At 33.2% G+C, this 27,323-nt stretch overlaps 2 protein-coding genes across 2 annotated transcripts in view; one reads left to right on the forward strand and one right to left on the reverse strand.

The window, feature by feature from the left end:
* The window catches only part of LOC134530033 (coiled-coil domain-containing protein R3HCC1L-like), a gene marked incomplete at its 5' end in the record, with an annotated part of 49,294 nt that extends 47,999 nt beyond the window's left edge, over positions 1–1,295 (forward strand). Inside the window, one exon of the mRNA XM_063364561.1 lies at positions 1,134–1,295. Coding sequence (XP_063220631.1) covers positions 1,134–1,210 — 77 coding nt within the window. The remainder of the gene's footprint in view (positions 1–1,133) is intronic.
* Positions 1,296–18,149: 16,854 nt separating this feature from the next.
* Positions 18,150–27,323, reverse strand: part of LOC134530376 (signal recognition particle subunit SRP72) — a 32,476-nt gene continuing 23,302 nt past the window's right edge. Inside the window, exons 11-12 of the mRNA XM_063365147.1 lie at positions 23,244–23,456; positions 18,150–18,522 (exon numbers count right to left, since the gene is read on the reverse strand). Coding sequence (XP_063221217.1) covers positions 18,390–18,522; positions 23,244–23,456 — 346 coding nt within the window. The 3' untranslated portion in view covers positions 18,150–18,389. The remainder of the gene's footprint in view (positions 18,523–23,243; positions 23,457–27,323) is intronic.

Below are 27,323 nucleotides of genomic sequence, written 5' to 3' on the forward strand. Positions count from 1 at the left end.
CCGGTGGTCCTCCCCCGGGGAAAATTTGGATCTTAAGGTGTAAAATACAGTGCTATTTCAGCAGTTTTCGGCACTTATATTTAAATATTGTAATGGTAAATTTTTTTTATTAATTTTAATATGAAATTTGTTTGAGTGATGAATAAGAAATTAATTAAAGATTTGGTGCTAAGGGGGGGGGGGGGGGGGGGGTTTGAACCCCTAAACCCAACCCTCCCCCCCCTGGCTACGTCCCTGACCTTGATAGCTCTCGAGCATTTTATTTTTGAAAATATATTTACTAAATATTTAAAACCTAAACAAGATAGATATAGAAATATATTTACAGAAAAATCCGTTAATAAAGAAAATTAAATAAACTCTTTGTGTGAGACCGAGCCTTAAGAAGCTTTATGTGCATCTTTTGACATCTTTTGATAGCAATGAATCTCAGAAATTGATTCCAAACGGTTCAGATTTGCTGCAGAATGAACTACGTATTTACTAACTGGCCTTCAATGCCAGTTCAAAGCCAGAGTCTGCCACGGATGTGCCTTTTCTTGTCGTCAGTTCGGGAAATGTTGCAGGTTAAACATTCTGCAGACTAAACTTAGTTATTTAGTTATTTATTTTTTTTAGCTACTGTGCTCGAACGACCCGGATTTGATTCAACTGTTTTGTTACTGTTGGTTTAGGCAAACTTTTGTTTTCCAATTAAAGATGCTGCAAAAATATGATAGTGTTAGTGTAGAACTTTCCCTTAAACGAATATATGCACTATTTCAGAGTTTGTTTTCATGGCTTTTGCACAGCTTCTGGTAACTTTTGCGAGACTGACACATTCCAGGTACTAGTTAATAGTTGAAACCAACGAGCGTGTCTTCCTTCGATAACGACAAAGTTCCCTCTTCCTTCGATAACGACAAAGTTCCCTTGTGTACGGCACAAGCACTGCTTTGCAAATGATTATGAAGAAAATATAGTATATAGTTATTGTAAATGTGCTTGTGTTGTTTCCTGTTAGTATTGACTTTAGAGTAGAGGTTGAAAGCACACAAACCACCCCCATTTCATGCAGTATCACATCACCACACCCTCTCCTCCACCCCCGAGTGATAGTAGTTGTGAGCGTGTGGTGTGTTGGGTGTGCGCAGAGAAGAAGAGGCTGGCTGCGAAGCAGAGGGAGGCTGCTTGGGAAGGGACGTTCAGCGAGCACAACAAAACTGTCTGAAGCATTGCCGAGCTGCCTGTCCTCAAGGTTCATTGCGGTCGTCCAGCCATAGGCACCGTACTGTTATAAAAAAAAAAGAGAAAAATATTTTTGTACATGTACCTCTAGAAATGAGCGAAAATAGATAATATTTGTGTTGCATGCAATGTTAACAGGCCAACTGCTTAAAAACATGATTTTACCATTGCATTAACTACATTACACGTTTGTATTTATACTAAATACAAACTTATTATTGAGTTCTGATGTCACATGTATGGATCATGCTAGTCCAAAATGTATATTTTTTTATATCTTTCATAAATTATACCGTGCACCTACATTAAATTAAAAATTTTGTGCTACACAGGCTCTTTTTAGCGTGAATATGAATACTTTTCAGCCACTTTGTGATAGAAATTTGTGGCATGAAAGTCTACAATAATGTGCATGGATGTTGAATCCACGTCATTAGGAATGAGATCAGTCTCGGTTATCTAAGAAGTAATACTATACTCTGAATTAAACAACATAAAAATATAAAAAGTAATAATTTTATCCATCGTTGAACTAAAGGTTTTAAAAATAAGCTACTTTTTTAATATAACTTTGAAGACAATAAGAGCTATAGTTAATTTGTTGGGATGTGGAACAAGCTGTAGTTAATGGATTATCAAGTTTTAAAATCACCTCTTTATTAAATTTATGTGCCTGTCAGCAGAGTGAAAATATTTATGTACACAGAATTTGTTATTCTTGCTTAATAACTTAAAGTAACAATTAGGGATGGGTTGAGTACACACTTTTATCGATTCCGATACCGGTACCGATTCCTAAATTTCGATTCTCGATTCCGAGTTATTCCAGTTTTAGATTCCTGGTAATTCTGGTCACATTATTAAAACTACTTACGAATTGAATGCATTACGTAATGATAATAACACGCATAAAGGATAATTATAAACTTAGTATTACATGTTCAGGTTTTTTTTTTCAACTACCAGTGAAGAAGCATCTTCACATAAAGTTTGTTTGCTAGTTCAACATTTAGACAGGGTTCTTTAACAGGCGATAACGCCGATAACATAACATCTTTGTTCAAAATGGGTTCAAAGGTAGCACTACTTTTTTCTGTGGTACCTTTTGACTTAGTTGGTGCTGTAAACAAAAGTTTGTTTTTCATCAAAGACTCTGTTTTTTCTGGTAGTAATGTGTGCCGGGATTTAAAATGCTTCATTAAATTTGTTATAGATTTGGAAGTAACGCCCCGTGAAATTTGCGCACTACAATGATTACAAATTGCATATTTGTCATGTTCACTATTGATGCAAAAATGTTCCCAAACTTTAGACATGTTGATAGAATATCAGACCATTCGCCACGTAATTTTAAACGACAGTCGGCGAACATTTTACTAACAAACTAGCAAAATACTTGAAAATAGTTTTAGCAAAACAATATTTGTGCCAAATAAATAGCATATGCGAAACAATTCACAGTAACCTCAATAGCACGACGGTGAATTACTGTTTTCCTTTGCAAGTAATAAATACGAGCCTCTGTTGGCGGTATGGCCAGAGAATTCTTTAAAATCGATGGTTGCTTTCATTATACAATTTGTCCCATACGCAACGATTCTATACGTTTCGACTTGACTTTATGTTTTCTGGCCACCAGAGGTTTTGTGGAGGCCTGGAGGCCATCATCCTTGAATGGATCACAACTAAAATGGTGACGACACGTGATGTGATCTCGTTTCATAACCGTCACTTTCTTCACAAAAAAACAATGGACTTTTCTTAACTGTAAATAAAATTAATTAGCCTTTTTACAATTTATTTACGTCTAATACATGAGGAATAATGTTCTTTGATCGTGGAGTTTTAATTAGAGGTTAAACATGCCCGGTAACATTATTTTTATTTTTTATTTTTATTCGTATAAAATTAATATTTAATAATAATGAGCATTATTAGAAATTTTATGCGCATATGGCAGGTAAGATATATTAAAATAATTTAAGAAAAGCTCAAACGAAAATATATTACCACTGTATTTGCTTAACTTAACCGATACCTAACCTACCTTGCCCTTTTTTAGTACCCGATACTGAGTACCCAAATTTTTTAATAATCGGTGGTATCGAGGAATCGGAGAATCGAATCGACCCATCCCTAGTAACAATCAATTATGAAACTTTTTTCCACTGGGACAATTTTCTTTTTTAAATTTTCCTGTCATGTAAGAGGTACTTGTATTGTAAACGTAACATGACTTTTCATGGCCCATAAGAAATTTGTTGTCAGACATAGTTGTGTATCACACCTCAATTTCTACAGGATCCTAATGGGAATTTTTTTGTAAAAACTATTTTGACGTTCCAAATCGTCAGTACTGATCACTTCATAGACATTGTGGGATGGTCTTGTCCAGTATGTAAAGTAAAAATTAAATTGCATTATGAATATTATTATGTTACCAAATAGTACACATTTCCATGTAGTGCAAATATAAATACACATATTGTTTGGAAGTCATACAAATAGAATAATTAGTGTTTTAGAAAAAGTGTACATGGAAATTTTCATCATTTTATTTCCAGAAATTTGCATTAAAATTAAAATGTATTTTTTTTTTTTTAGAATATGCATGAGAAACATGTAGTATTAGTGTTTATGTATTAAATAAGCTTAGATATATGTAGTTCTAAATAGAAAGTTAATGTACACAATAGTGTAGTATTTTAACATCTTTGACTCAGAATGTTATGATGGTTATGAAGTAAGTTCAATGAAATGACTGTCTTCCCCTACCAACATTAGGTTGTTGAACTTGGCTGTTCTAGCAAGAATTGTGTTTATTTCTACCCTAACACACTGTGGCTACAGGTGTGTGTACTACACAAGGCATTCAAATAAGCTTCCCAACAAACATGCCTTATCTTGTTTATTAAAACTGGATTCAAAACTGCGTGCTGTAGAGTTGTGCATAGTTATGTTATGTGTATTTATTGAGAATTATTGTAGTGCTTGAATAATTTAAAGTGCCATGTGAGAAAGTTATTTTAAGTGTGATCTAGTTTTTGCATCATGGCATAAGTAGAGCTTCGTTGTTTCTGCTAAGATATGTAGATTTTTGTACTAAGTGATACTGAGTCATTGTTGAATTTTAGTAAATTGAATGTTAAAAATGAGTGAGAACTGGGTAGATTAAATGTTATTTAGTCACATTTATAGTCATACATATATTAAATAATCATTAAAAAGAACTACATAGTTTATTATCAAATAATTTGAAATTTTTGGGTGTATTTTAGTTTTGCTATTCCATAGTTATCTTGTTATCTGGAATTACATAATATTATTTATGTTTCTTTTATTAATAAATAAAGATTTTTTTTATAAATCAACAATACCTAAAAACTTGTGTCTACTGAGGGTAAATTTTGAATTTAAATTGCTCAAAATAAAGGCTGTAGTTGCGAGGAAAAAGAAGTTTAGTGACTGTAATGCTCAGTGTTGTATTAATGTTAGTTAAAGCAATAGTTTAAAATTATCATAGTTTCCCACATATTGGGTGTATTTATAGGCCTGTGCGAATATTCAAATAATAATAATAAACTATTTGTATTCAATTCGACCTCAAATACTAACACTTAAAAATACGAAAATTTGGTTACTTATGAATCTTGACATAGCAAACCTCGTGAGTTTGTCATATACCAACGTTTACTCCTGAGATTGTTATTTGTGCTGTGTAAATACCTTTTTTGATGTTTACTGGGATTTATAATAAACAATAAGCAAGGTTTAAACATGCAACAAGTATTCAAAGATTTTTTTGCTACTGTCTCGCTAAAAAGTAATTCAAAAAATTGTGTAAACATTTCAAAAAACAGCATATTTGTCCATTTAAACTTGAAAACAAAATATTATTTGAATTCTTTTCAACACACGCACCAGAAGTAGTAAAAAATAAACATCTACCATGGAGTACAACACAAAAGACGAACACTCGATTAAGATGGGTATGAAAAGAAGTAATTGTCATTGTTTCAATGGCGTATAATTCAATAGTAACAATCAATCTAACATCATGTGATACAGTAGCAGCTTACTTGCTGTAAATATCTATGACATAACAGACTTTGCGACTTCAATAAACACACACACGTGCACACACACAATGTAAATAATAGTTTAAGATACCAGATGAAATTAGCATATGTACTTGTGGTTATAATATTGCTGAACTAAAATACAATTTACCTGACTGCCGTTAACGAGAATAACTCTGGATTAAATATGTAAATATGAGCTCATTCAACCACTAATTCAGAAATGCAGCATTTTAAAAAATAATAATAAGATTAAGTTTTTCGTAAAATAGATTGCAATGGATTTTACGGTATTTTGTGGTTCGTTAAAAATTTTCTGGATCAATACATAGAGTAGCAGTTGTGGAAAATAAGGCTAAGAGGAACTGAAATGAATGAAAGGTAGGTTGGTTGGTTAGGTTAGCTGCATAATTTTAAAAAAAATATGTATATATTTCATTATTTAAATATATTAACAAACATTTTCCATATAATTATTGTAGCTGACTTAACTTAAACAGTCTTTCACTTAAGTTTTATTTCCTTAATTCACCAGAAGTTGTTTTATGATGCGAAAAAAAATTTAGTGGAATTCTAATTCTCTTACTTACTATTCAAATTCGATATTTGTATTCAATTTGAACTAAAAAAACTGATATTTGCACAAGCCTATTTATTTTTTAGTCTTTTTTTTTTAACCTTAAAGGTTTGACAGTTATGTTAGAGACCATGTTTAGTACATTGCCATAGCATGTAAATTTTACAGTTGGGGTCAGAAGTAATGATGCTGTAGATATGCAAGTTTGAAACCAGAGTGTAATTATTGAAACAGGCTGGCTTGCACATTCATGACTTGACATTACGGAAAAGTGTATTTCATTAGATTAACCTGTAAAGTTTTTGCTAGGACCTTTCTGTCTAAGCAAGCTGGATTAATCATCAAAATTTGGGATTGTTCTACAAGACAGCTTAAGCAAATGGTTGTATATGTAACAAAATTCACTCTGTTTGAAACATATATATATATTTTTTATTAAATTCTCAGATAGACAAAGATACTCAAAGTATTTGAAGTTAAAAGAACAAAACTCTGGTTTCAATACAGTTAATTAATTTTGGCAACAAATGAGATATATTTGCTTACAAATGTGACCATGTAAAAAGCTAAAATGTTCCTGCAGTAATTTCATTAATTTAGTTTTTTGTTTACTAATCTTAGAGTGGAGAGTTAACAAGATATTATCATGAATAGATATTGTCTTAAAATTTTCATTATGTTGCAGTGCTGGTACAGTTGTATTGTTTGAAATAAGATTTGTTGCTTAGTTAATCAGTTACAACTTACAGTCTAGGGTTGGATTTCATTTTGCTAAAGACTGTTTTTAGTTTGTAAATAAATGCCTTTTGTCAACTTGAGCATAGATAAAGTTGTACATTTAAATACAATCAATTCTCATTTAATTTACACTTAGTAATAAAATGTTGTACCTTGGATAGCAGGATTACATATAAAATTTCTTTATGATTTATTTTGACAAATGTACCTTTAGTTAAGTCAAAAATATTGTGCCTTACTCGAAAAATCGAGTCCAGTAAGTAGTTCCACCTCGACTCAGCTCAAAAGTGAGTTCATCAAACTCAAAAGCACTTTTCTTTAAACTCAGTACTTTCTTACATGTGCAACAAGCATAAAATAATATACGTACCACTGTTTACAAACACTTATGACCAAAACACCTTCCCCCCAATTTACGTTTTCACCATTTATGCAGTTTTCCAAACTTATGGTTTATTTTACCTTGTTTAACTGCCCAGAAAATGTGTATTTAACTATGTACGCTAAAAATTTTTTTTGTACAATTTTGAATTGAAAGGCTTGTGGTAAGACAGAAAAACTTCAAAAACAAACAAATATTTTAATGTCTTGAATGTACCTACTTATTTTTTGTGTGGCAGCATTAATAGTAGGTGGTCTGCGAGTATTAACAAAATATTCAATATTAGTGAATAATAATTTATTAGATTTGACATTTCAAATCTAATACTTTTTTTTTTATTTATTCCTTAACAGCAAGTGGAACACGTCAAAAAAATTAAATAATAATAATGTAACTTGTACGAAGCCAAAAAGATTGAGAAATTCGGATTTGTGTTCTGAGACAGGATTTGTCGAATCACAGTAAATTTATGGTTTTTATAAGTAATAAAAATATTCTTGGTTTATGATAAATATATATTGTTTTTTCACATATTATGTATGAATATAATCAGTTTGATCAACACAATTGACAAATTTATATTTTTTCGGGTTTAAGAAAATGCATTGCCAGGTTTTACAGTTTTTTTTTCTCTCCATTTTATATTTGTATGTATATACATAGTAGAACCCTGTTATTTTATATATATATATATATATATATATATATATATATATATATATATATATATATATTAGGGGGTAAAAGAAAAAAATCATAAGCAGGAACTCTTACATTAGCACTTGGTGTTTGAACATCTGTATCATTTTAAATCTTTTTGTGTTAAAACCACTGATTAGTATTCTCAATGCTTGAACAGTTAAACAGTTTTTCTTTAACGCTTCTACATTGTTAAATTGTCTAACAATTTGTAAATAAGCTGTTTAAAGTGGAAATGCGTACGTCAAATTTATTTGTCACTACTTAAACATGCATTTTTTTAAAATTCATATATATGAATGAAATAAATTCAACTCTTTATCAGTTATCAGCAATAGAAAATGCTTTTTTTGTGCCATTGTGGAATTATTGGAAAACTAAAATAATGTATAACTTCATATGCACATCTGAAAACATACCAGAATGGCAAGGAACCTAAGGTTTTGTAATTTTTTTTTATCACTAAGAAGGTGGCAACATAGATTTAACTGAACGTATGACCTTTGATGTTTTGAATACACTGCGTTAGCCAGCAGTAACGTATACCTGGCTCTAGTGTTCTGGCACACTTCCATTGTGTTTCCTCAGACAATTTTATCAATGGTACAACAATGATTATAAACAAAAACATACATTAAGTGTAAAGTAAATTGTTTAATGTGTTAAACTTAAGGAATAGTTTAAGATTTTGTTTAAGATTTTAAAATAATATTTTTTGGATTTATTGAATGTTGCAAGTTGACAGCAAATAATTATAAGAAGGAAATGCATAATTTATTTTTATATATACAATGCGTGTGTATATGTATAAATTTTTTTCCCTTGGGCTTATTATATAGTATTCAATATTTATAAAAAAATTTATATTTAATTTGAAATTTTGTTAACAAAACTGGATTTGCAGAAGCCTAATTAAAAGCATCAATGTTCTGCACATGTTCAAAACATGAAAGTGAAACATAAAATAAATTCATGGCTTTGTGTTTGTTTGTAAATATGTTTTATGTATTTTACACCTAGTTGTTTTGCAAAGTATGAGTATGATCAGGTGTTGTCATTTTTGAATTGGGGGAAATTAATAACCTGAAATGGCAGAAGGAAAGGAAAAATAATTCAGAGTTACCATTTCACCTGCTTGGCTACACTTTTAGGGCGGTATTCCAAGACATTTGAGTAGGTTAGCGAATAAGCACAGCTTTATTGGGATACAACCGTAAACTAACTCTCGCAGGTTGTCTTCCAGAACGTGTCCATCCAAATCCCAGTAAAGGAACAGATTGACAGCCTTTTTAATAAACAAAGTCCTATACAAGACTATTAACTGGTTGAAATGCATTCCAGCTGTTTCGTATCCGCTGATACAATTTTCATGGCAATAATCCCAGAAGTAGCAGTACCATCACACAAAAATGGAACTGCCTAAATACACAATATATTCTGTACCATACACTTTACCTCTTACACACGATAAAACCACAGAAGAAACCATTAAGGGAATTCAATGGTGTTATTCTAATTTCCTCGAGCACTTTTTAAGTTGCGATTATTTCTTGTTATGACTTATGGCGTCAGATGTGGGTCCACCATCACAGAGGAAGTGAGCTCTGTGCATATGCAGAAGTATGGGAAACAAATAGGACACCAAAATCTGTTCCCTAAAATAAGGAACTTGCCGTGACCTATGTAAAGGTTTGGGAGTGGAAATGTGCCCAGGAATATGGTTAGGGTACAGGTGTAGCATATTCAACACTTATTTTTCTCTCTTGGAATACCGGCCTTAGTTTCTGTAAATGCACAGTTTTTTTGTAATCATACTAATCTTTTTTTATTTGAAAGCTCTACATGCAGTTATGTCCTATACAATTATATTTGCACTATGCAGATTAAGTATGGACTGTATGAATGCCAGTCTGACTAGTCATTTTTGTGTACATATTATGTTATAAAATTTCAGCATAAACTTTCAGACCAATTAGTATATGGTCTAATTAATGCTTAATGATTTTCATTAACATTTTTAAGATTTATGTTTATTTTTAAACAGAGTAAATTTGTTTATTAATAAAACCTTAATACAGCTTTAGTTTGTGAACAAATCAAAAATAAATTTGACAACTTAACTGAGGTAAAAGGTATCAGGCAGGATGACATTATAATCAGTGACCCTGACTATAAATATGCATACAAAAAGCAGCTTCATGTTGATTATAATTTAGTAATGATTAGTTTGATGAGCCACCAGGATGTATGTAACTTGATATGTGTTTAGATATTTGTAGGATTTGACTGAGTGAAATAAATGCAATAACACAAATGTTTTGTCTCTATTCCTACATGAAGAAAAATTCGGATTTCAGGCCAGAAATGCAGTATGTTCTATTTTGTAGTATAAATGTAAGTTGAAAGTTATATAGGAGTACATGGTCACAAGATGGGGCTATTACTGTATTTTAGCCAAAACTCCCAATGTTTCTGGCAATAGGCTTTTCAGCAATCTCTTTCGTTCAAGATGGACACAGAAATAGTAACCTACAGTAGTATAAGGTAAGCTAAAGGTATGAGGAGGGATAGAGTGAGATAAATCTAGGCAAGGATAGTTACAACTAATTACGCCCACTAAATGGAGTACAGAGAATACTTAAGTAGGTATCCATAAAATGTGGCACAATAATGTGCCACCTGGATGTGCATGATTCCTGCAGACGGGGCATATATGGAAGGAAAAAAAAACACTGCATCTGACAATATCCTAGCTTCAAAACTGTAAAAGTATTTTTCATTGCATGTACCTATTATGTCATATATGATATGTATACACAGGGCTAGATTTTAAGGAATATTTTAACCTGCCCAACGGACAGGTGTAATCGAAAATTTGCCTGTCCGCTGTTTTACCCAAATAAAAAAAAATTCAAAGTCGCTGAAAAAGTGAGAAAAAAGGAATTTTGCTATATTTTGCACCTATTTTTATCACACACTTAACATCCTTATTTAATCATCATTTTCAGACGAGTCTCTGTCTGAGTCACTACACGAATTACTTTGCTGATTCTCTCTTGAACATCTTCGATAAGGAGGCTGAAAGGGTCAACGTTTTCTCTGAACATTATGATACCAGAGATTTATTGCTGGTGCTGGATCAAACTCACTTTCAGAAGGTGACTGTATTTGAACACGCATGAGGGCAGACAGTGTATCATCATTTAGACAGTTTCGCCAGTCTGTCTTTATAGACTTCAGTCTTTACAGACTTGAGCAGCCCGTAACAAAAACTGATACAGATGATTTTGAATGCGTTTCGCAGACTTTGCACAACATTTGTTTTGTTTCTGTGTCGTAACGAAGCCAAAGAAACTCGGAACACCAAGACGTTAAAAAGGTACGGGACCGGGCGATTTTGTCATATTTAACATTATATTCTGACTTGTCCTCGTCCGTTTTTCTTTTCTGGTAGTTTTGAAGCACCAGTAATGAATTTCCACATTGTGTAACGCAGTTAAATAAATATTTAACAATCGCCGTGACAAGGTAAACTGTAAAAGATTACCGTGTCCTCTGTAAACAAGTAATGTTTATTTTTTGATGCAACAGTTGACAGGCGAATTTTCAAGCAGTCGCAGTCACTGCAGCCACTGTCAGCTGCATCTGGAGTACGCCGTGAAATGTTAACCACGCGAAAACGCTTTTCTGTTAAAAAAAACTATGTTAAAGTAGAGCAAGGAATTAGTAAAGTCGCGATTTATAAAGACAATAAATTTAAAAAATTATGTTTTGAAAGTATACAACGGTAAATTACGTAATTGTTGGCTGCACTGCAACGAAATTAATATTAAAACATGGCAACAAAAACAAACATCATCGGTGTGAGACGTTTTGCATCTCTAGCATACGAATACGACTATGTTACGTGAATCATGACGTGAACGTAAGATTTTAAGAATTATGATTCAGAAGATTTCAGAACGGTTTGTACATAACCTACTTTCTTTCCCGCGGTATACAATAGCCAGAGTCGTCCGTCACAAAAGAGCAGCCATTATTGTTTATTTATAGATATTGTCAAAGACGTTTTATTTGCGGTCGCATAAATGTTATTAATCGCCTCTGCTGCATTAGTGTGTGCGAATAACCTCGGCATCACAAGTTGCACCTGTCCACCGGACAGTTGCCTTTTTTATTTTGCCTGCCCGGACGAGATTTTGCCTGTCCCGGGCAGGCGGACAGGCGCTAAAATCGAGCCCTGTGTATACATATTTTAATTATAAATTTGTGTGGCACTAAAAATCAATTAGATTTTTTAGTAACATTAATTAAATGTGATAGAAAACATAATTTTATATTTAATTTAAAGCCCAACCTATATATAGACACCACACACACGTGCACACAGGCACGCCTAGACTTAGACTATCTCATGATCACAAATAAAGTACTTATTGTTTCAATGATTGCATCAAAAAAAAATTTCTTTGTTCAGAATGGCAATATTCAAGGAAATAATAGCATTGAAAATTGTATGATGTACTGGGAAATATTTTGTAATTCCAGTTTAGAGTAATTTATGATCATATTTTATAGTTCATTACAAAATACAATCCAGCAATATTTGTATTTTTTACTATCTCATTTTTCATTATTTACTAACATAACTCATATTTGCTGTTTTAGGAAACAGCTGTATAAAATTTTTATTTAAAACTACTTTTTACAACATAGAAAGTGTGAGATTCCTAAGGATGTTTTCAAAGATAATAAAGTAAGAGTTTGAATTTTTTTGTCATTTTGGAGTTACATTCCACAAAAGTTGATATTCGATTTGGAAGTGATACCACAGAAGATAATTTGAATTTATTGAGTTATATACAGAAGTTACTATGTATTTGATAATTTTTATAATCAATATTATATTAAGAAGAATTGATATAGTAACTTCAAAAATTATTAATATTAAAGACTTTGTAATCATCCTTCTACGAACTGATGGCGTATAACATGGGTTTAAACAACTGCCGTTGAGAATAATGGTTCGACAATAACATTATATAGATAAAATCTCTACATTGTGCAACTGTACTACTAAGAAATTTTTAATTACCATCTCTATGTTGTGTTGCTGCTCTACAAAGACTCTGCAGCTATAACCGTTATGTTGTGTGTTACTATGCAAGTAGGTACTATTACAGCTACAGAATACCAGTTCCTGTGTCAACTCTGCAGCAAATATCAAATATCATACCTGCCAACTTTTCGAAACTCCCATCAGAAAATCTTTTAGAATTGATAAAATTTGGCGTACATCATGTGCTGCAATTACTAAGTACTGATAATCAATATCAATTTCTCGACTTTCCCATAACCTTATATTTGACCCAACAAAATCTTATGCAAAACTATGTACTCTAAAAATATATTTTCTAGTGCTGCTGTAATAATATTTTTAAAAAAATTAGCACAATAATGTTAACTAGTACACAAAAACTTACACTGAGAACAATAAACAAAACATGAAGGTGGTCTTATCTAAATAAAATAAGTTGGACTAATGGATGTATGATTCAAGAATTTTATCTGACAAAAAATTAATCTGTAGTGTTCTGCTTCATTTGTAATGATGATGAAGTGGCCTTTTTTGCTGCTTTCAGGAAAACACTGCTGAAGTTTTGTTGATAACATGGTCCAGACCTCTTGCATTTGAGAACAGAGATTGACGAGTATTTCTCTTGACATAGATAACCTATATTTTTTTTTTTTTTAACCAAGCTAACAATACGTTCATATTCCGCATTACTGTGTGGTATTCTTAAAATGGAAATAATCACCCTTGATATTCTGTCATATTTACAAACCCCTTCAACTCCTTGTGTATGTGATAATTCTGCCCATTTCACCTTAATCGACACATCTTTATCCACAACAGCCGAAATGTCATCAATCTGCACATTTGTAAATTGTTTATGGAGTTCATCTATTGCCAAATCAATAGTTTCCTCTTTTTTCACAGGCAAGATAACGGGGAACAATTTCACAAAATAACACACAAAGTAAAATTGTGAATTTTCAATTCCCTTTAATCGTGCCACTTCTGCATGTTTTAAAACGTTACTCTTAAAAGGAAACTTATTAATCATCTAATCACATGCAGTAATGAAATATTTCCTTACTGAGCTGTAGAACACATGTTTCTCTTTGCTTTCGAGCACATTTATTAAAATTGTTGTGTGTCTTCCTAACATTAACTCAAAATGTGACTTCCTAACATTAACTAACCATCATCTTTTTGATTATGATGTAAATGGTACTGTACCTCAAGTAATGGACTGTCCTTCAGTACACTAGGTTTAACGAAATGTACAAGAATGTCTCTCAGCAAATTCATTAAGAGTTCTCTTAAAATATGTATCTGTGGTGATGCTGCTTGAAGAATTACATTTACTTTCTCAAAATATGGCATAACATGAAGTACAAAGGCACAAAAAGCTTTGCTCAAATTCGAATACAGAAACCGAAACAATTTTTCTTCCCTACTTGCACAAGAATTCTGGTTTTTAAGAACTGGCTTGTCAAACTTCTTATCAGTCAGTGCAATTTTCTTGCTGCTAGAAGCAGATTCAGGAGCTAATTCTCTTTTCCCTTGTACATATCTGGTTTCCTTTTTCTGTGCTAGAACTACATTGTTTCTTTACGCTTAATGGGATTTTGTACGATGTCATACTCACAGAATGGGATGATTTCTGTGTTACCAACACTTCTTTGAAAAAACTGAGTAATGGTTTCCAGCTAGGCATGTGCGAGAAAGACTTTTTTGAATTCGAGACGAGATCGAGAAAGCAATTTAAAAATTCTCGAGAATCGAGTCGAGATCGAGAAATCTGTACTTTAGTTAACAGGATAATATGATCCAAAAAAGTAAAACTCAATAATCTGACAAACATACATAATTATTCAATAATTTTATCAAGTATCCACAATTGCAATTGCAATTACAACTTTACCTTTACACTCAACAGTTTATTTGCCTACTGTCGTATGTAAACATACGTTATTGACTCCATAGTCTATACAGTTTCCTTGAGCCATGGACGGTACTTGATCATGAAGGTCTGAACATTCACCACTATCGATATGTCACTATCGATACGGACCGCAATTTAAACATCATGTTGCTTGTTATATACTGCTGGCCGTGTGTATAACCTAAGGCCATAAAACAAAATGCAATCGCGGAAGAATTCTGCAGTCATGTTTATATTTTTATTTTTTACCGTACCGTTTTACGTTGATACTTGATATTGATACCGAAAATGATTTATTTTTAACTTTAGTGTTGGTTTTATTAACGGAAAATAATCATTTTCTTCTGTAATTTAATGTGATAACCACAGCACAATTCATTGTTTACGTTTACCGTTTCATGTAGTGACTTGTGAACGGAAGTTGTTCGTTTTTAACTTTTTAATAATTTATCGTGTATACTATCGTAACAAGTATATTTTATTTTATTCGATCTACGTTACGTTGAAGATATGTTAATTATTTCAACACGCAACGCAAAATGCTGCCTCAATATATTATATTACCTAACCTATTTCTTGTTTACAAAATTCTCGAAAATTCCGAGCCAAAAAAATTATCTCGAGACGAGATCGAGAAAATTTCTGTCTCGTCTCGTTCTCGATGATGCCGAGACTCGCACATCACTAGTTTCCACTGACTAACAAGTCTTGTCAAACTTCTTGTGAGAGATAACCACCATGTTACAACATGCTTTAGTACCTTTTTCGATTCCTTGCATTGAAAATCTTGAAATCTAGCAAGTCGTTCTTTTCATTTAGCACTTTTTTCCATATAGGTAATAAAAAAGGTCTACTAATATTTCATCCACATTCACTGGCAAACTTGAAGCTGCTTTTTCTGCGGCTAAGTTTAAGAAATGACATGCACAGCCAATAACCACTGTTTCCTCATGTCTTTCTTTAAAAAATGCAACACAATGATTAAGTGGTACTCCATTCGATTCTAGCTGTGACAAGATTTACTGACCTATATTCCGCCCTGTAGAGTCGCCTTCCAGGTTAGGTATGGAGATAACTGTCATAAAATGTGACAACAATGGGGTACAATTTTTCTTTGTGTCGTTACTCTCGTCTGTTGCAACAGAAAAAGGCCCTGTCTAGATGAACAACAACTTCAGACAATGTATTACTTGCCATTTCATTCAAAATACAAGTTGTTTTTGTGTGGGCACACATGAATTGCTTTCCAATATTTGAGTCTGTAAACATGTTTTTGAACAATCCACCGCATGATCTGTTGCACTGAGTGGAATGTTATGCTTCACTAAAAAGGAAACAAAAAAGCATTGCGCTTTCTTAACATCCAAATTGGTGTTTGTAGTGTTGAAAAAACTGCTAATTTTCTTGTTCTCTTCCTGACTCTTCACATTCCCAACGTGTTTGGAACAGTTAACGTGCGTGCTTACGTCATGTTTACCACCGTGCGCTATATTAAAATCACACCTACACACTAAACAGAACACAAATTTTTCGCCCTTCTGTGATCTTTGCATACATGGAAATTCCTCATTGTAAGAATCCTTGTGTGTTTGGAAGTACTTCTTCTTCAGTTTGTTCATTTTAAAACATGTTAAAAACACTCATAAAAAGGTGCACAAAAATTAAGAACTAAAGTTTTCAAAGAAACACAGGCTACTTATTAACATAAAAATGTATATGATATCTACCACAGAATATTAAAGAAATAAAACATTTTCAACAATTTAAAAAGTGTTTTTAATTTTGTACTTGAAAAATGTTACTACTACACAGCAGAATATCTCAATAGAACGACAAACTTCCACTTTATACCTATTTTTTATTTTCTGTAAATACAATTTCAATGTTTACGAGAAACTAGTAAAATATTTTTAATTACTTGTCCATTTTTGTATTGGTGTAAGGTATATAGGAAATATAAAAGAACAGACAATTAAAACTTTTCGGAATACTTCTACGCAATTATATACCGCTTGCTACTTTCCACCATGTTTGGAAAATAGAGCTGAATGGTGTTTGTTTTCCAAACAGAGAAGTAACTTAATTTTTGATTTGTCGGAAAGAGCCAATGAGAACGACTATGTCAAGAACAAAGATGCTTGGCATCCACATTCATGCTTGTTGTCTCTCATACAGACCTCGTCGTTACAAACTCGAAATTACCTGTTCAGAAAATTTCTAAATTTATTAAAAACGTTTTGAAATCCGTAAAACAACGCCTCTATCCGAAAATTTTACGGACAATCCGTAAAAGTTGGCAGGTATGAAATATTGATTTTGACAATTGAATGGTGTAGAATTGAAAATGTGATTTTTTATTTGCACTTAATAATTTTTATATTAATAGTAAATACGATTTACATGATTTTTTCTTTGAATGCCACTCAATAGTGTACCTGATTGGAAATGTTTAAATGCTGAGTTGAAATTGAAATGGTAAAGCTAATGTTTAAAATCTTCATCAGTCATTGAGTTAATAGTGAAAAATCTATTGTTCTGTTTTTTTATAATCATTGCAATTGTTGGTGTTACATCCATGTCATTTATAGGGTTTTATAATTCTCGAGTAAGTAGCCATTTGTTTTCAATTTCTATCTCAGAAACATATTAGAATCACAGGTCAATATATTGTAATCTTAAATTGGTGCTAGATAGTTTTGTGAAGAATTAGATTTTTTTTTTTCGAACTTCTATATGGTATAATTAATTTATAAGAGTAATCCTTTATCATTATTAATATTTTTAATTAAAAAAATGTGCACTCACAGTTATATGCTCATAAATAGGTACAGTTCATTAACACCTCACTAACTAAAAGTGATTTCTAATTTGTCCGCCTAAGTACAGATATGGTCCTTTGCCTAACAGAGAAAAAATTAACCTTTGAGGAAAAAATAAACGTATGTGTAACCTCAAACTACTTCATGAGTTGTGTAAAAAAAAGATGGCAGTTGATCCTATCATGCTGGCAGGAAAGAAAATTATTCCAAAAGGAATTATATTTTGCAACTGCTTTTTACTTTAAGATTGTAAGAAAACTCGCATTGGAATGAAGTCACAACATCTTGAGAATCCCTGATGATTCTATAACAGTGGAAGTTTATGTTTGTGGAAGTAAGATGCATGCAACAAAATCTTTGTGCGCGCAGGACAGCTGAGTGTGAAATGGATCACGAGCATACGGAACGGCAGAAGGGTCATAGCAAGAATAGGTATCTCAAGTTGGCACGGGCAATTCCAGACAAGGTACTAGCATTTCAATAAATCACAAACTCCCAACAGTTTAAAAACAAGGGATTTCTTTCCAAGTGAATATGTACGTGATACTAAATATTTAATATAGATAAGATAACAAAAAAAAAATATACTGTCATGCCAAATAAAACTTCATGTAGTGATATATTAATCCATTCCCAAAGATTTTATTTTCCTGAATTTATTGCACAATCCCACGATGTGTGTAGAGTTCATGCATGTACAAGCAATGCACAAAATGTTTTCCAAATTAAAATCAAAATTATTTCCATTCAATCATAGTTTATGTTTTCTCACATTGTCATAACAACACGGTAAATTATAAGGTAGAAAAGAGCATGATAGGAGAGCCACCGCCGTTTGAGGGATCGGGAATGCTGTTACCACTTGCCGCCCTTCTTCTTCTTCTTCATCTGGGCCTTGCGTAGCTGTTGGCGCGGCCCAGACGTCTCTGGCGCCGGGCTGCTGGGGTTGGGCGACGGCTTCTGCTGGCTCTGCATCTTGGTGATGTCGCTGCGGACAGAGCATCACGCCACTGAGCACAGCACGGTCGTGTAGTCTGCCTCCAGGCAGTTGTTCTTTCCAGTGGCGTAGCCAGGCCAGGATTTGTGTATGGGGGGTGTTAAGAAGCATGAAACCCCTCCCCTCCCCCCCCCCCGGGTATTAATGCGGGGGGTTTCGGGGGTCCTCCCCCGGGAAAATTTGGATTTTAAGGTGTAAAATAGTGCTATTTTAGCGGTTTTCGGTACTTAAATTTAAATATTGTAAGGGTAAATTTTTTTATTAATTTTAATATGAAATTAATTAAAGATTTGGTGCTAAGGGGGGGGGGGGGGGGGGTTTGAACCCCTAAAAACCCCCCCTGGCTACGCCCCTGATTCTCTCTCCTCCAGCCCTTAACCCGGCACGTTTCGGACCATGGACAATTCGAATCGGAGATTCTGCCTTATTAATGAACGTTGATATAGCTTAACAGGAATACTAAATGTGTAAATGTAACCTGCTGGAAACGAGGAAACACCGAACTGAAATGAAAACCAGCCAGTTAACATAAACCGAATGAACTAAAAATACCAGAAGCGCAGTAATGCAAACAGGCGGGCACAGTCAACAGCCAGAATCCATCCAAAAAATATCTGAATGTGAGCAGCTCGTTTGGTGCCGGTTTACAGAATGCGCAGAACCATGGAATGCCGCATGAACGATCTTTCACAGTATTTAAGCTCTCGCATTTACCTCTGGATCTATTTTCTTACATCCTAAGTGTCATTTCAATTAGATTCTTTTGTCATTATGTCCTGTACACCTGCTCTTGCTTCTACAAATACACTCCTACAGTTAATTTTTCTAATGCAGTGCAACCCTGTTTACTAAGATAATTTATCCCAGTCTGTGCAAGTTATTTGAATAGCCACTCTCTTTATTTATTTTTGTTTGTGCTGTCCTGTCTTTTTTTTTAAACTCATGTGTGGCAATGAATTATTTATGTCCATATGAATTTCACCACTGCCACACTTAATATCAAAAACAATATAAAATAAACATTACAATATGATAAAACAGTGCCAGGAAAATTAGGAATGTATGCTTGTTTTAAACGAATACGAGTGATTCCACATTAAATCAGATCACTTTTAATTCAAATTTTTCTGGACCCGCTTAGAATTCCATGGTTTTTAGTTTATAGCTTACATACAAGAAATAAATTAACAATTAATTATTTTTTAAATATGTTGAAAAAGTGATTTTTTAAAAATTAATCTCTACTACTTGCAAAAAAAAATTCAAATTTTGCAGGTTTATGATACAGAAAAATTTGTTCCATTGGTAAGCTTTTATTTAATACGCTTTCATATGAAATACCACTTGACAGAAGTTGCTTCATTAAAAAATATTAAAAATAAAATAAAATTCCAAAATTAGTTTTCTCAAAAAATGAATTTTTTTTTTAATTATAAAAAATTTCTCAATAAATGGTTGTACCATTCTCATTTCACCTTTAAGTTTAATTTTAGGGTAATTATGGGTTCATAAGACATGAGGCATAAAATAGTTCCACAATTTAAGAGCAGGTAATTTAAATAGCACCTTTATTTGTTAAAATTTAATTTAAACTACTCTGAGGTACAATAACAGTTTTAAGTACTTGTGTATGTAACATACAGATGCTATTACCAAAACCTAGGCAGAATTTCTATAAATGGTAACCACTTATGGAAATTTTACCTAGTTTTTGGTTAGTAGCCTTTATATTAGTGGTGCACCGATGCGGATACCGATGAATCGTAATCGGAGATTATGGGTACTTACCGATTAATCGTAATCGGCGATTATCTTAACGATTACTTTGCCGATTATTTACGTCCCGGCGTAATTAAGTAGGTTTTTACCGTGTAATATTTTGTTACACATTTTAGGATGAAATACGGTAATATTTGTATATATTACAAAATTCATCTAACTGCGTCATATCATAATTACAGATATTTCGTTAAGTTTAATAAATCTCATTGCCTCAAACAATAAAAAATACATTTTTCCTACACGTTTATTTACGTTTCGTCTTTTCTTTAGTGGCCTTGTACATTACGTATAGCCAGAGAAGTAAAATAGATGGCACGCAATCAAAATACCACAAACAGTTGCAGTGGATTCTATGACAATCGATCTTTTCGAGTCGTAGTAGCGGTTCAAAATCGTGGTCCCGATACCTTCTAGTTTTTATCACTGCGTTTTACAAACTCGTTATGGGCGTCTTTGGTAACATTATCCGTTGTTGTGTTATTTGTATGTGACGTGAAAAGTGAAAAAGTATTTATAATTTTATATATTCAGTCAACATAAATAAAATCACATGTGCTAGAATTGGTTTTTAGTCATTTTTATATAATTATAGTGAGATGGCGAGTAGGGAGAAAAAAAAGTGAAGTGTGGAAACATTTTTTTATAAACTCAAGTGAACAAAATAAAGCAGCATGTTTACATTGTTAAACGGTAATTTTTTGATGCAACCTTATGTGATAGTCGATAATAATGCTAGTCTTCCGCAACAAAAACTTACCCATTGGAAATTACAATTATTAGACTGTAGTTCAAGTTGTTTACAATAACAAATATTTAAATAGAAGTTAATTTAATTTACCCTTTCAATGACTTAATAGTGTATTTTATATATTTTTATATTGTTATTATAACTGTATTCTCAATTTTACCTAATCTTGTCATTAAATTCACATGGGAATAAAAAATTTTGTGTGCATTTTTACACTTAATTTCTTCATTATAATCGGTAACTGAATCGGTATCTGCCGATTATTGCTCTCATAATCGGTAATCGAATCGGTAATCGGTAAAGTCATATCGGTGCACCACTACTTTATATATTACATATATAAATTATCATTAATAAATTAGTATGCAAGTACTTAAAACAATATATTCTTACCTCAGAGTACATAGTACAGTAGAATCCCGTTTTAACGAGAACACGGCTATAACGAGGTCTTTTTGAGGAATTTACGGCGTGATCGCGTGAAGTGCGCCTTGGTTATTTGTCTGCCTTATCTCCACCCCTCTCGCTCGCCACTAGACATCTTGCCGTTGACACCTGTCACATTCTTCAGCCTTGCAGTCGCCACCTAAGTGCGTGGCTTTAAAAATAGAATCTAGTCCTTTCTTTCTTTTATCAAACTTCCGCTTGGCTTCAAGCTCGACTCGAATAAACCAAGCCTTTGAATATACATATACTTGTACACATTTCTTATTATTTAGAAAATGGACAAAATATATTTTTTCCCGCCAATGAACATAACAATGCACACTTTTTTTAAAATATAAATGCTCTTAATTAATTTGCTGGGACATTTTCACTAACGAATAATAACATTGTTTATAACTATGTTAGGGCCGTTTTATACTTGTTGCTAATTGATCGCGTTAATAATACACAAATATTTATAAACTTGTTTGGAATTATTTGTCGTGACACGTTTACAAACACGTCACGTTATTTATTTTACTATCTGACAAATAGTAGGCACTACCGTATTTATTTCCGAATCGCTAGGACAGTTTTCTTGTTTTGTTTCAGTCAGTTGTTGGGGTATCTGTCCAGGAAGGGGGTGCTGATGGTTTGAGTTTAATCCCAAATTTATTTTCAAAAAAAGTGTATAGGTTTCTTTTAATGAAAAAGGTATAGTTTTCAAGCGACTATTTCGTTTGAGGCGTACGTACGTTCCCGCACTCCTACTTTTTTTGTAAGGAATTAAATCGTCGCGCTACACTAGCACCACCTGTTAGTAACATCCCGAACCATCATGGCCGCCAGCAGACAGCCCGCGTCGACGATAGATAGCAGGACAATGCTGCGTCGGCCGCGGGCCAAGCCGAGTAATCGATTGCGGGCAGAGATGCTATACTTACGTGGCGTGGTATGACGCAATCGGTGATCGCATCCGTACTTGTGGGGTATCGTTTTAAAGAGAATTCACACATCTGCTCACATAAATTAAGATTTCGTTATTAAAACTTGTTATTTTCCAATTATACAGGTTCAAACACAATTTTTATGCTATTTTCGGTTAATTTTTATTTTTTGGGGGCCAAAATCTGTCCAATTCGGTTATAGCGAGGACACGGTTATAGCGAGGATCAAACCCGGAACCGTGACACCTCGCTATAACGGGACTCTAGTGTAGTTAAAATTAAATTTTAACAAAAAACAGTGCTATTAAATAAACCTGCTCTTAAATCATGCCACTCATTTATGCCTCATATCACATAAACCCATAACTATCCCACAATTATATTTAATAGGAGAATTAAGAATGAAACAACCAATTTTTTTGTATTTTAAAAATATCACCTTATGAGGAAACTTGAATTGGAATTTTCCATTTTTTGTTTTTTGACACCAACCACTCCAGTGTGACAATTTTTGTGAATCATAAACATGCAAAATTTGAGGGTTTTTTTTTAGTGTTTTGCAAATTAATTTTAAAATACCCTACTTCAATATATATATAAAATAAATCTTCAAAATTATTGAAATCTAAGAGGATAAGGTAGAATATCTGTGCTGATTTGATGTGGAATCACCCATAGTGCAAATTTTGTATTTGAAATTTTGTTAACTATGTTTGTTAATTATAACAAGAATTTAAATAAAAATTTTCATTGTAAATTGAGACTAGAACAGATCTCAGAACTGGTTCTACTCCGCATGAAACACTCACTACATGTCGCTTGCACCCGTAGCAGCTCCCTGCGTGCCCTTGAGAATGTCCTTGTCCTTGTTACGCCGATCCTTCTTCTTGCGATACCCTGTTCGCTCGTGCCTCGGCAGCCAGCGCTCGGGATCCGGAGTCACGCTCGGATTATAGTTTTTGGGCAGTTTGCCTTTCTTCTTACGCTTGGTCTTCTTTTGGATTAATTCGTTGCCAGGTGTTCTAGAAATGTAAAAGGAAATATAAATAGTAATTACACTTTATAGTACTCAAACTAACTTGGCATTTTGAACACTGGGACATTGAAAGATATGTACAGTAAGTCCTCGGTTTACGTCGGGGTTACGTTCCTGAAAACCGCGACGTAAATAGAAACGACGCAAAATGAGCCATGTTTCATGCCACCGGCCGACCACGGCCCAAGGTCGGCCGGAAGCGCTGGCATACAGACGTGACAACGGGCAATTTTATCAGCAAATGACAACCGACAGCGTGGGAAACAAGTCCAACTAGTACTTCTCAGCTTTATAGAATGGTTATTTAACCAGCTGCTTTATTACCTTTATTGATTGAAATATAAAAACAGATATATAGTCGTTTGGAAGACATCTTATGAAGAAAAAATAATAAATTGCAGTGAGCTGATAGGTACTGTAGGCCTACAAACGCATTTAATCACGATAAAGTTAACAACGGCACGTTTAAAACTCCGGCCAACTCAATGATATCATAGCGACTGAAGTGTAGAGCTGTAGCAAACCGTATGTATTCGTTACTGAGTAACGGGTGCGGCATCTAGTAACGAGTAACGAAACGTTACACACGAATGCATTTCGTTACTCGCATTTTTCGTATGTTTTACGCATGCGCGCGCTTATTCGTTACAAAGAACGATGTTTGTTTATTAAGAAAAGTATAATTTGGAAATTCGTCGTCCAAGTTTTTTACTGTTTATTAAAGGTATTGTGTGTGTAGACAAAGTTTGAGATTGGAACAGAAACAACGTAAGAAAGTATTTTTTACAAATTATAAATATGTATGTTTTTGTTTTTTATTATTGCATATTTTCACGTTTTTTGTTCTTATCTTAAAATAGATATTATAATAAAGCTGCTCTAATGAGATTTTATTGTTTCTTGGTTAACAAAAGCTGTTAATTATCAAATACTTTTAATTGTTTATATTCAATTTATTATTATTTACACGACGTCATACTGTACGCGTAAGAAATACGACTCGATTCGTTGCTGTTACATAACATAGCATGTTATGCGGTATCAGAAGTAACGAGTAACAATACGAAAGTAACGAGTACTAATTGTTATAGTAACGAATACATACGGGTACACTTTTTTAGTTACTTTTACACCTCTACTGAAGTGCCAAGGAGTTGGACAAAAAGGGGTAGGAGAAAATGCTGTGTCGTTGCGGGAAGTAGATAACACTTCTACGTGTGAGATACGTGGGTGGCCGAGCGGGCGGGCTGGTAGTATTGCATCACCGCGCGGAGAGCAGCCGAGAGCAGGAAGCGTCCCTCATGATGTATGATAAGATAAGGCGGTGAACGTGTAGCTTACGCTACATAGCATAAATTAACTACCGTTAATTGGTTAAAATAAAGATTTACGGTCATTGTAAACGACGTTATTGTGAATCGGCGACAACTTAAATTGAAACATGAGTACTCAAACATTAGCGACGTTAATCCGAAACGACGTAAATCGGTACGACGTAAATAGAGGACTTACTGTAGTTGATTTTACCTGAAAACCAAATATTTTAAGTTTTCAGGTTAGACTTATGGTAAATTCTTTAAACTGCCAATATATGCATTCACAGCTTTTCATACCATTATGTTATGGAATACAGTACATCTTTGTTTGCTAGGCACAATTTTACATTATATTTACTGTTTTTTGTTGTTGTAAATAACAGGATGTTTAGTATCAGGGAAGAGTTCCAGGAGTCAGGGAAATTTGTATTTCTGTCAAAATAAGGTATAGTAAGGGAAATACACACTAGGTCACAGAATTTACATTACTCGGTTATACAAAGGGTCCACTTGTATTGCTAATCCATTAACTGTACAATGATATTTTATTTGGGTTCAGTCCTTGTTTATTGCAATTGCAACGACGGTGTGCTAGTATTTGTTGGCAGGCGAGGCTGAATTTTCTCTGTGAAGTTAACTAGAAATTTCATGTAAGAACTAAGAAATAACAGGTTGTGCATTGTTTTCAGGCAATTTGTTTCAGTCCGCACCTAACTTTTGAAGACACTTAATTTTTTTTTTTAATTACATTTATAACACTATGATACTGCATGCAATTTTTTCCTTAAGCAGGCTTCAAAATCAAATGAAATCACTTTTTGATAATGACTTTTTCAGCCATCAGAAATAGCCTTCTACGGCCGGTATTCCAAGACACACACTAAAAAAAAAAGTTTAGGTACTGAATATGCTATATCTGTACACTAACTTGGGGAGAGATTGTGGTTTCTATTTTAAGTGTAATGTAGTTAACAGACACAAGTATCCTTATAAGCAATTACCATGCTTTATATATATACATATATATATTTTTTTGCATAAACGTTAAACATTTTATACTAAAATCAAGTTTAAATAGTAAAGTTGCAAGTGTTTTTTTTTTTTTTTTTTTACGAAAACAGCATTTTTGATGAGATAAAGATTTCCTTAAAAACAAAACCTATCCATGGAAAGAAACTTTATTTAAAAAGCAGAGTATACAAAAGCATGCTAAAAAATTTAAATTAATAAATCATGCAACAAAAACATATTTTGTTCAACTTTAAATAGAAAAACTAAAACTGTGACCCAAACATGAGCCGGAACTAATGCGTAGTAGTACACAGTAAACATGAAAGATTGCATTTGTGATTTTTTTTTTTTCCAAATCACGGGGCGACGATTATGCAAATGCTACGATGATGTGATAAAACACAGTATGAACACATATGTTGTTTTAATGAAAGAGAAAAATTTATGTCTATGTTACTCTAAAGTGAAAAAGTTTTTTTTCATACTGCTACTAGTGTAACTATTAGCTTAGCATAGAAAAATCACAGGCCTACAAATAAGTAGGCGAGTTGCTTCATGGCTGAAGCAGCACGGTACCTAGAATCTGCAGCAGCAGCAGCAGGATGTAGCAAAATGTAATAACCATTCTTTGAAGGGTGAATGTTTACTTTATGGTGCACCTGTCACCATTGTTTCAAGAAAGTATAAACATCTGTTCACAAGCGATTAAATTAATAATAAAAATACATGATATGATAGCATAAAAAAATAATATGACCGTAGGACCACCGCTTCAAGGGAAGTTAGGAACATGTGTGCGTTGCCTGAGCTTCTACCTGTCCACTGGACACACACCTCAGTTTCCTTTTTGTATTAAAGCTGAATATATATTTGTTTCCTTATGTTCACTTCCTCGATAAAACTTGCATAAGCTATAACACTGAGTTAAGTTAACCATGTTGCCTGAGAACTGCATTTAACTGGGAGACGTTTGGGCGGAACAAGGTTTTTTGGTAGTGAGAAAATATTTTAGACTTTCAGTGCTGGTTAAATTGCAGAAAACAGAAGGAACAGAGAACTGGAACCGTCACATAACTAAATGATACCTTCATTCTTTATTTATAATCATATTAAATCATTTAAATACATCAAAAATAATGTGGAGAATTGGGTCTTGTATAAGTTTTCATCTCAATTATGGTAACATACAAGCAATCTCACTGTTGATGTAAAAGAGCACAATGATGTCGGAATGAAGGTAAAAGAGGGAGAGTTAGGACAAGGTCAGTGATGCATGAATAAGCGTATGTCAGTATATCAGTCACAATGCATTATTTCAAACATGGCATTACTGATATCAAGTAAAACTGAAAAGAATGAAATGAAATACGTAGCTAAATTTTTTTTTATATAATACCTGCAATGCTAGCAACATGGCCAATGTTTTTAATATTGGTGGCAATGTATCAATACAATGTGTTAAGCTCTGTTAAGAAGTTCCTCAGAAATTTAAAAAATTTAGTGAAACATATTGGATCAATGTATCA

The sequence above is a fragment of the Bacillus rossius genome, chromosome 3 (assembly GCF_032445375.1).
Source record: "Bacillus rossius redtenbacheri isolate Brsri chromosome 3, Brsri_v3, whole genome shotgun sequence".
Taxonomy (NCBI): Eukaryota; Metazoa; Arthropoda; class Insecta; order Phasmatodea; family Bacillidae; genus Bacillus; species Bacillus rossius.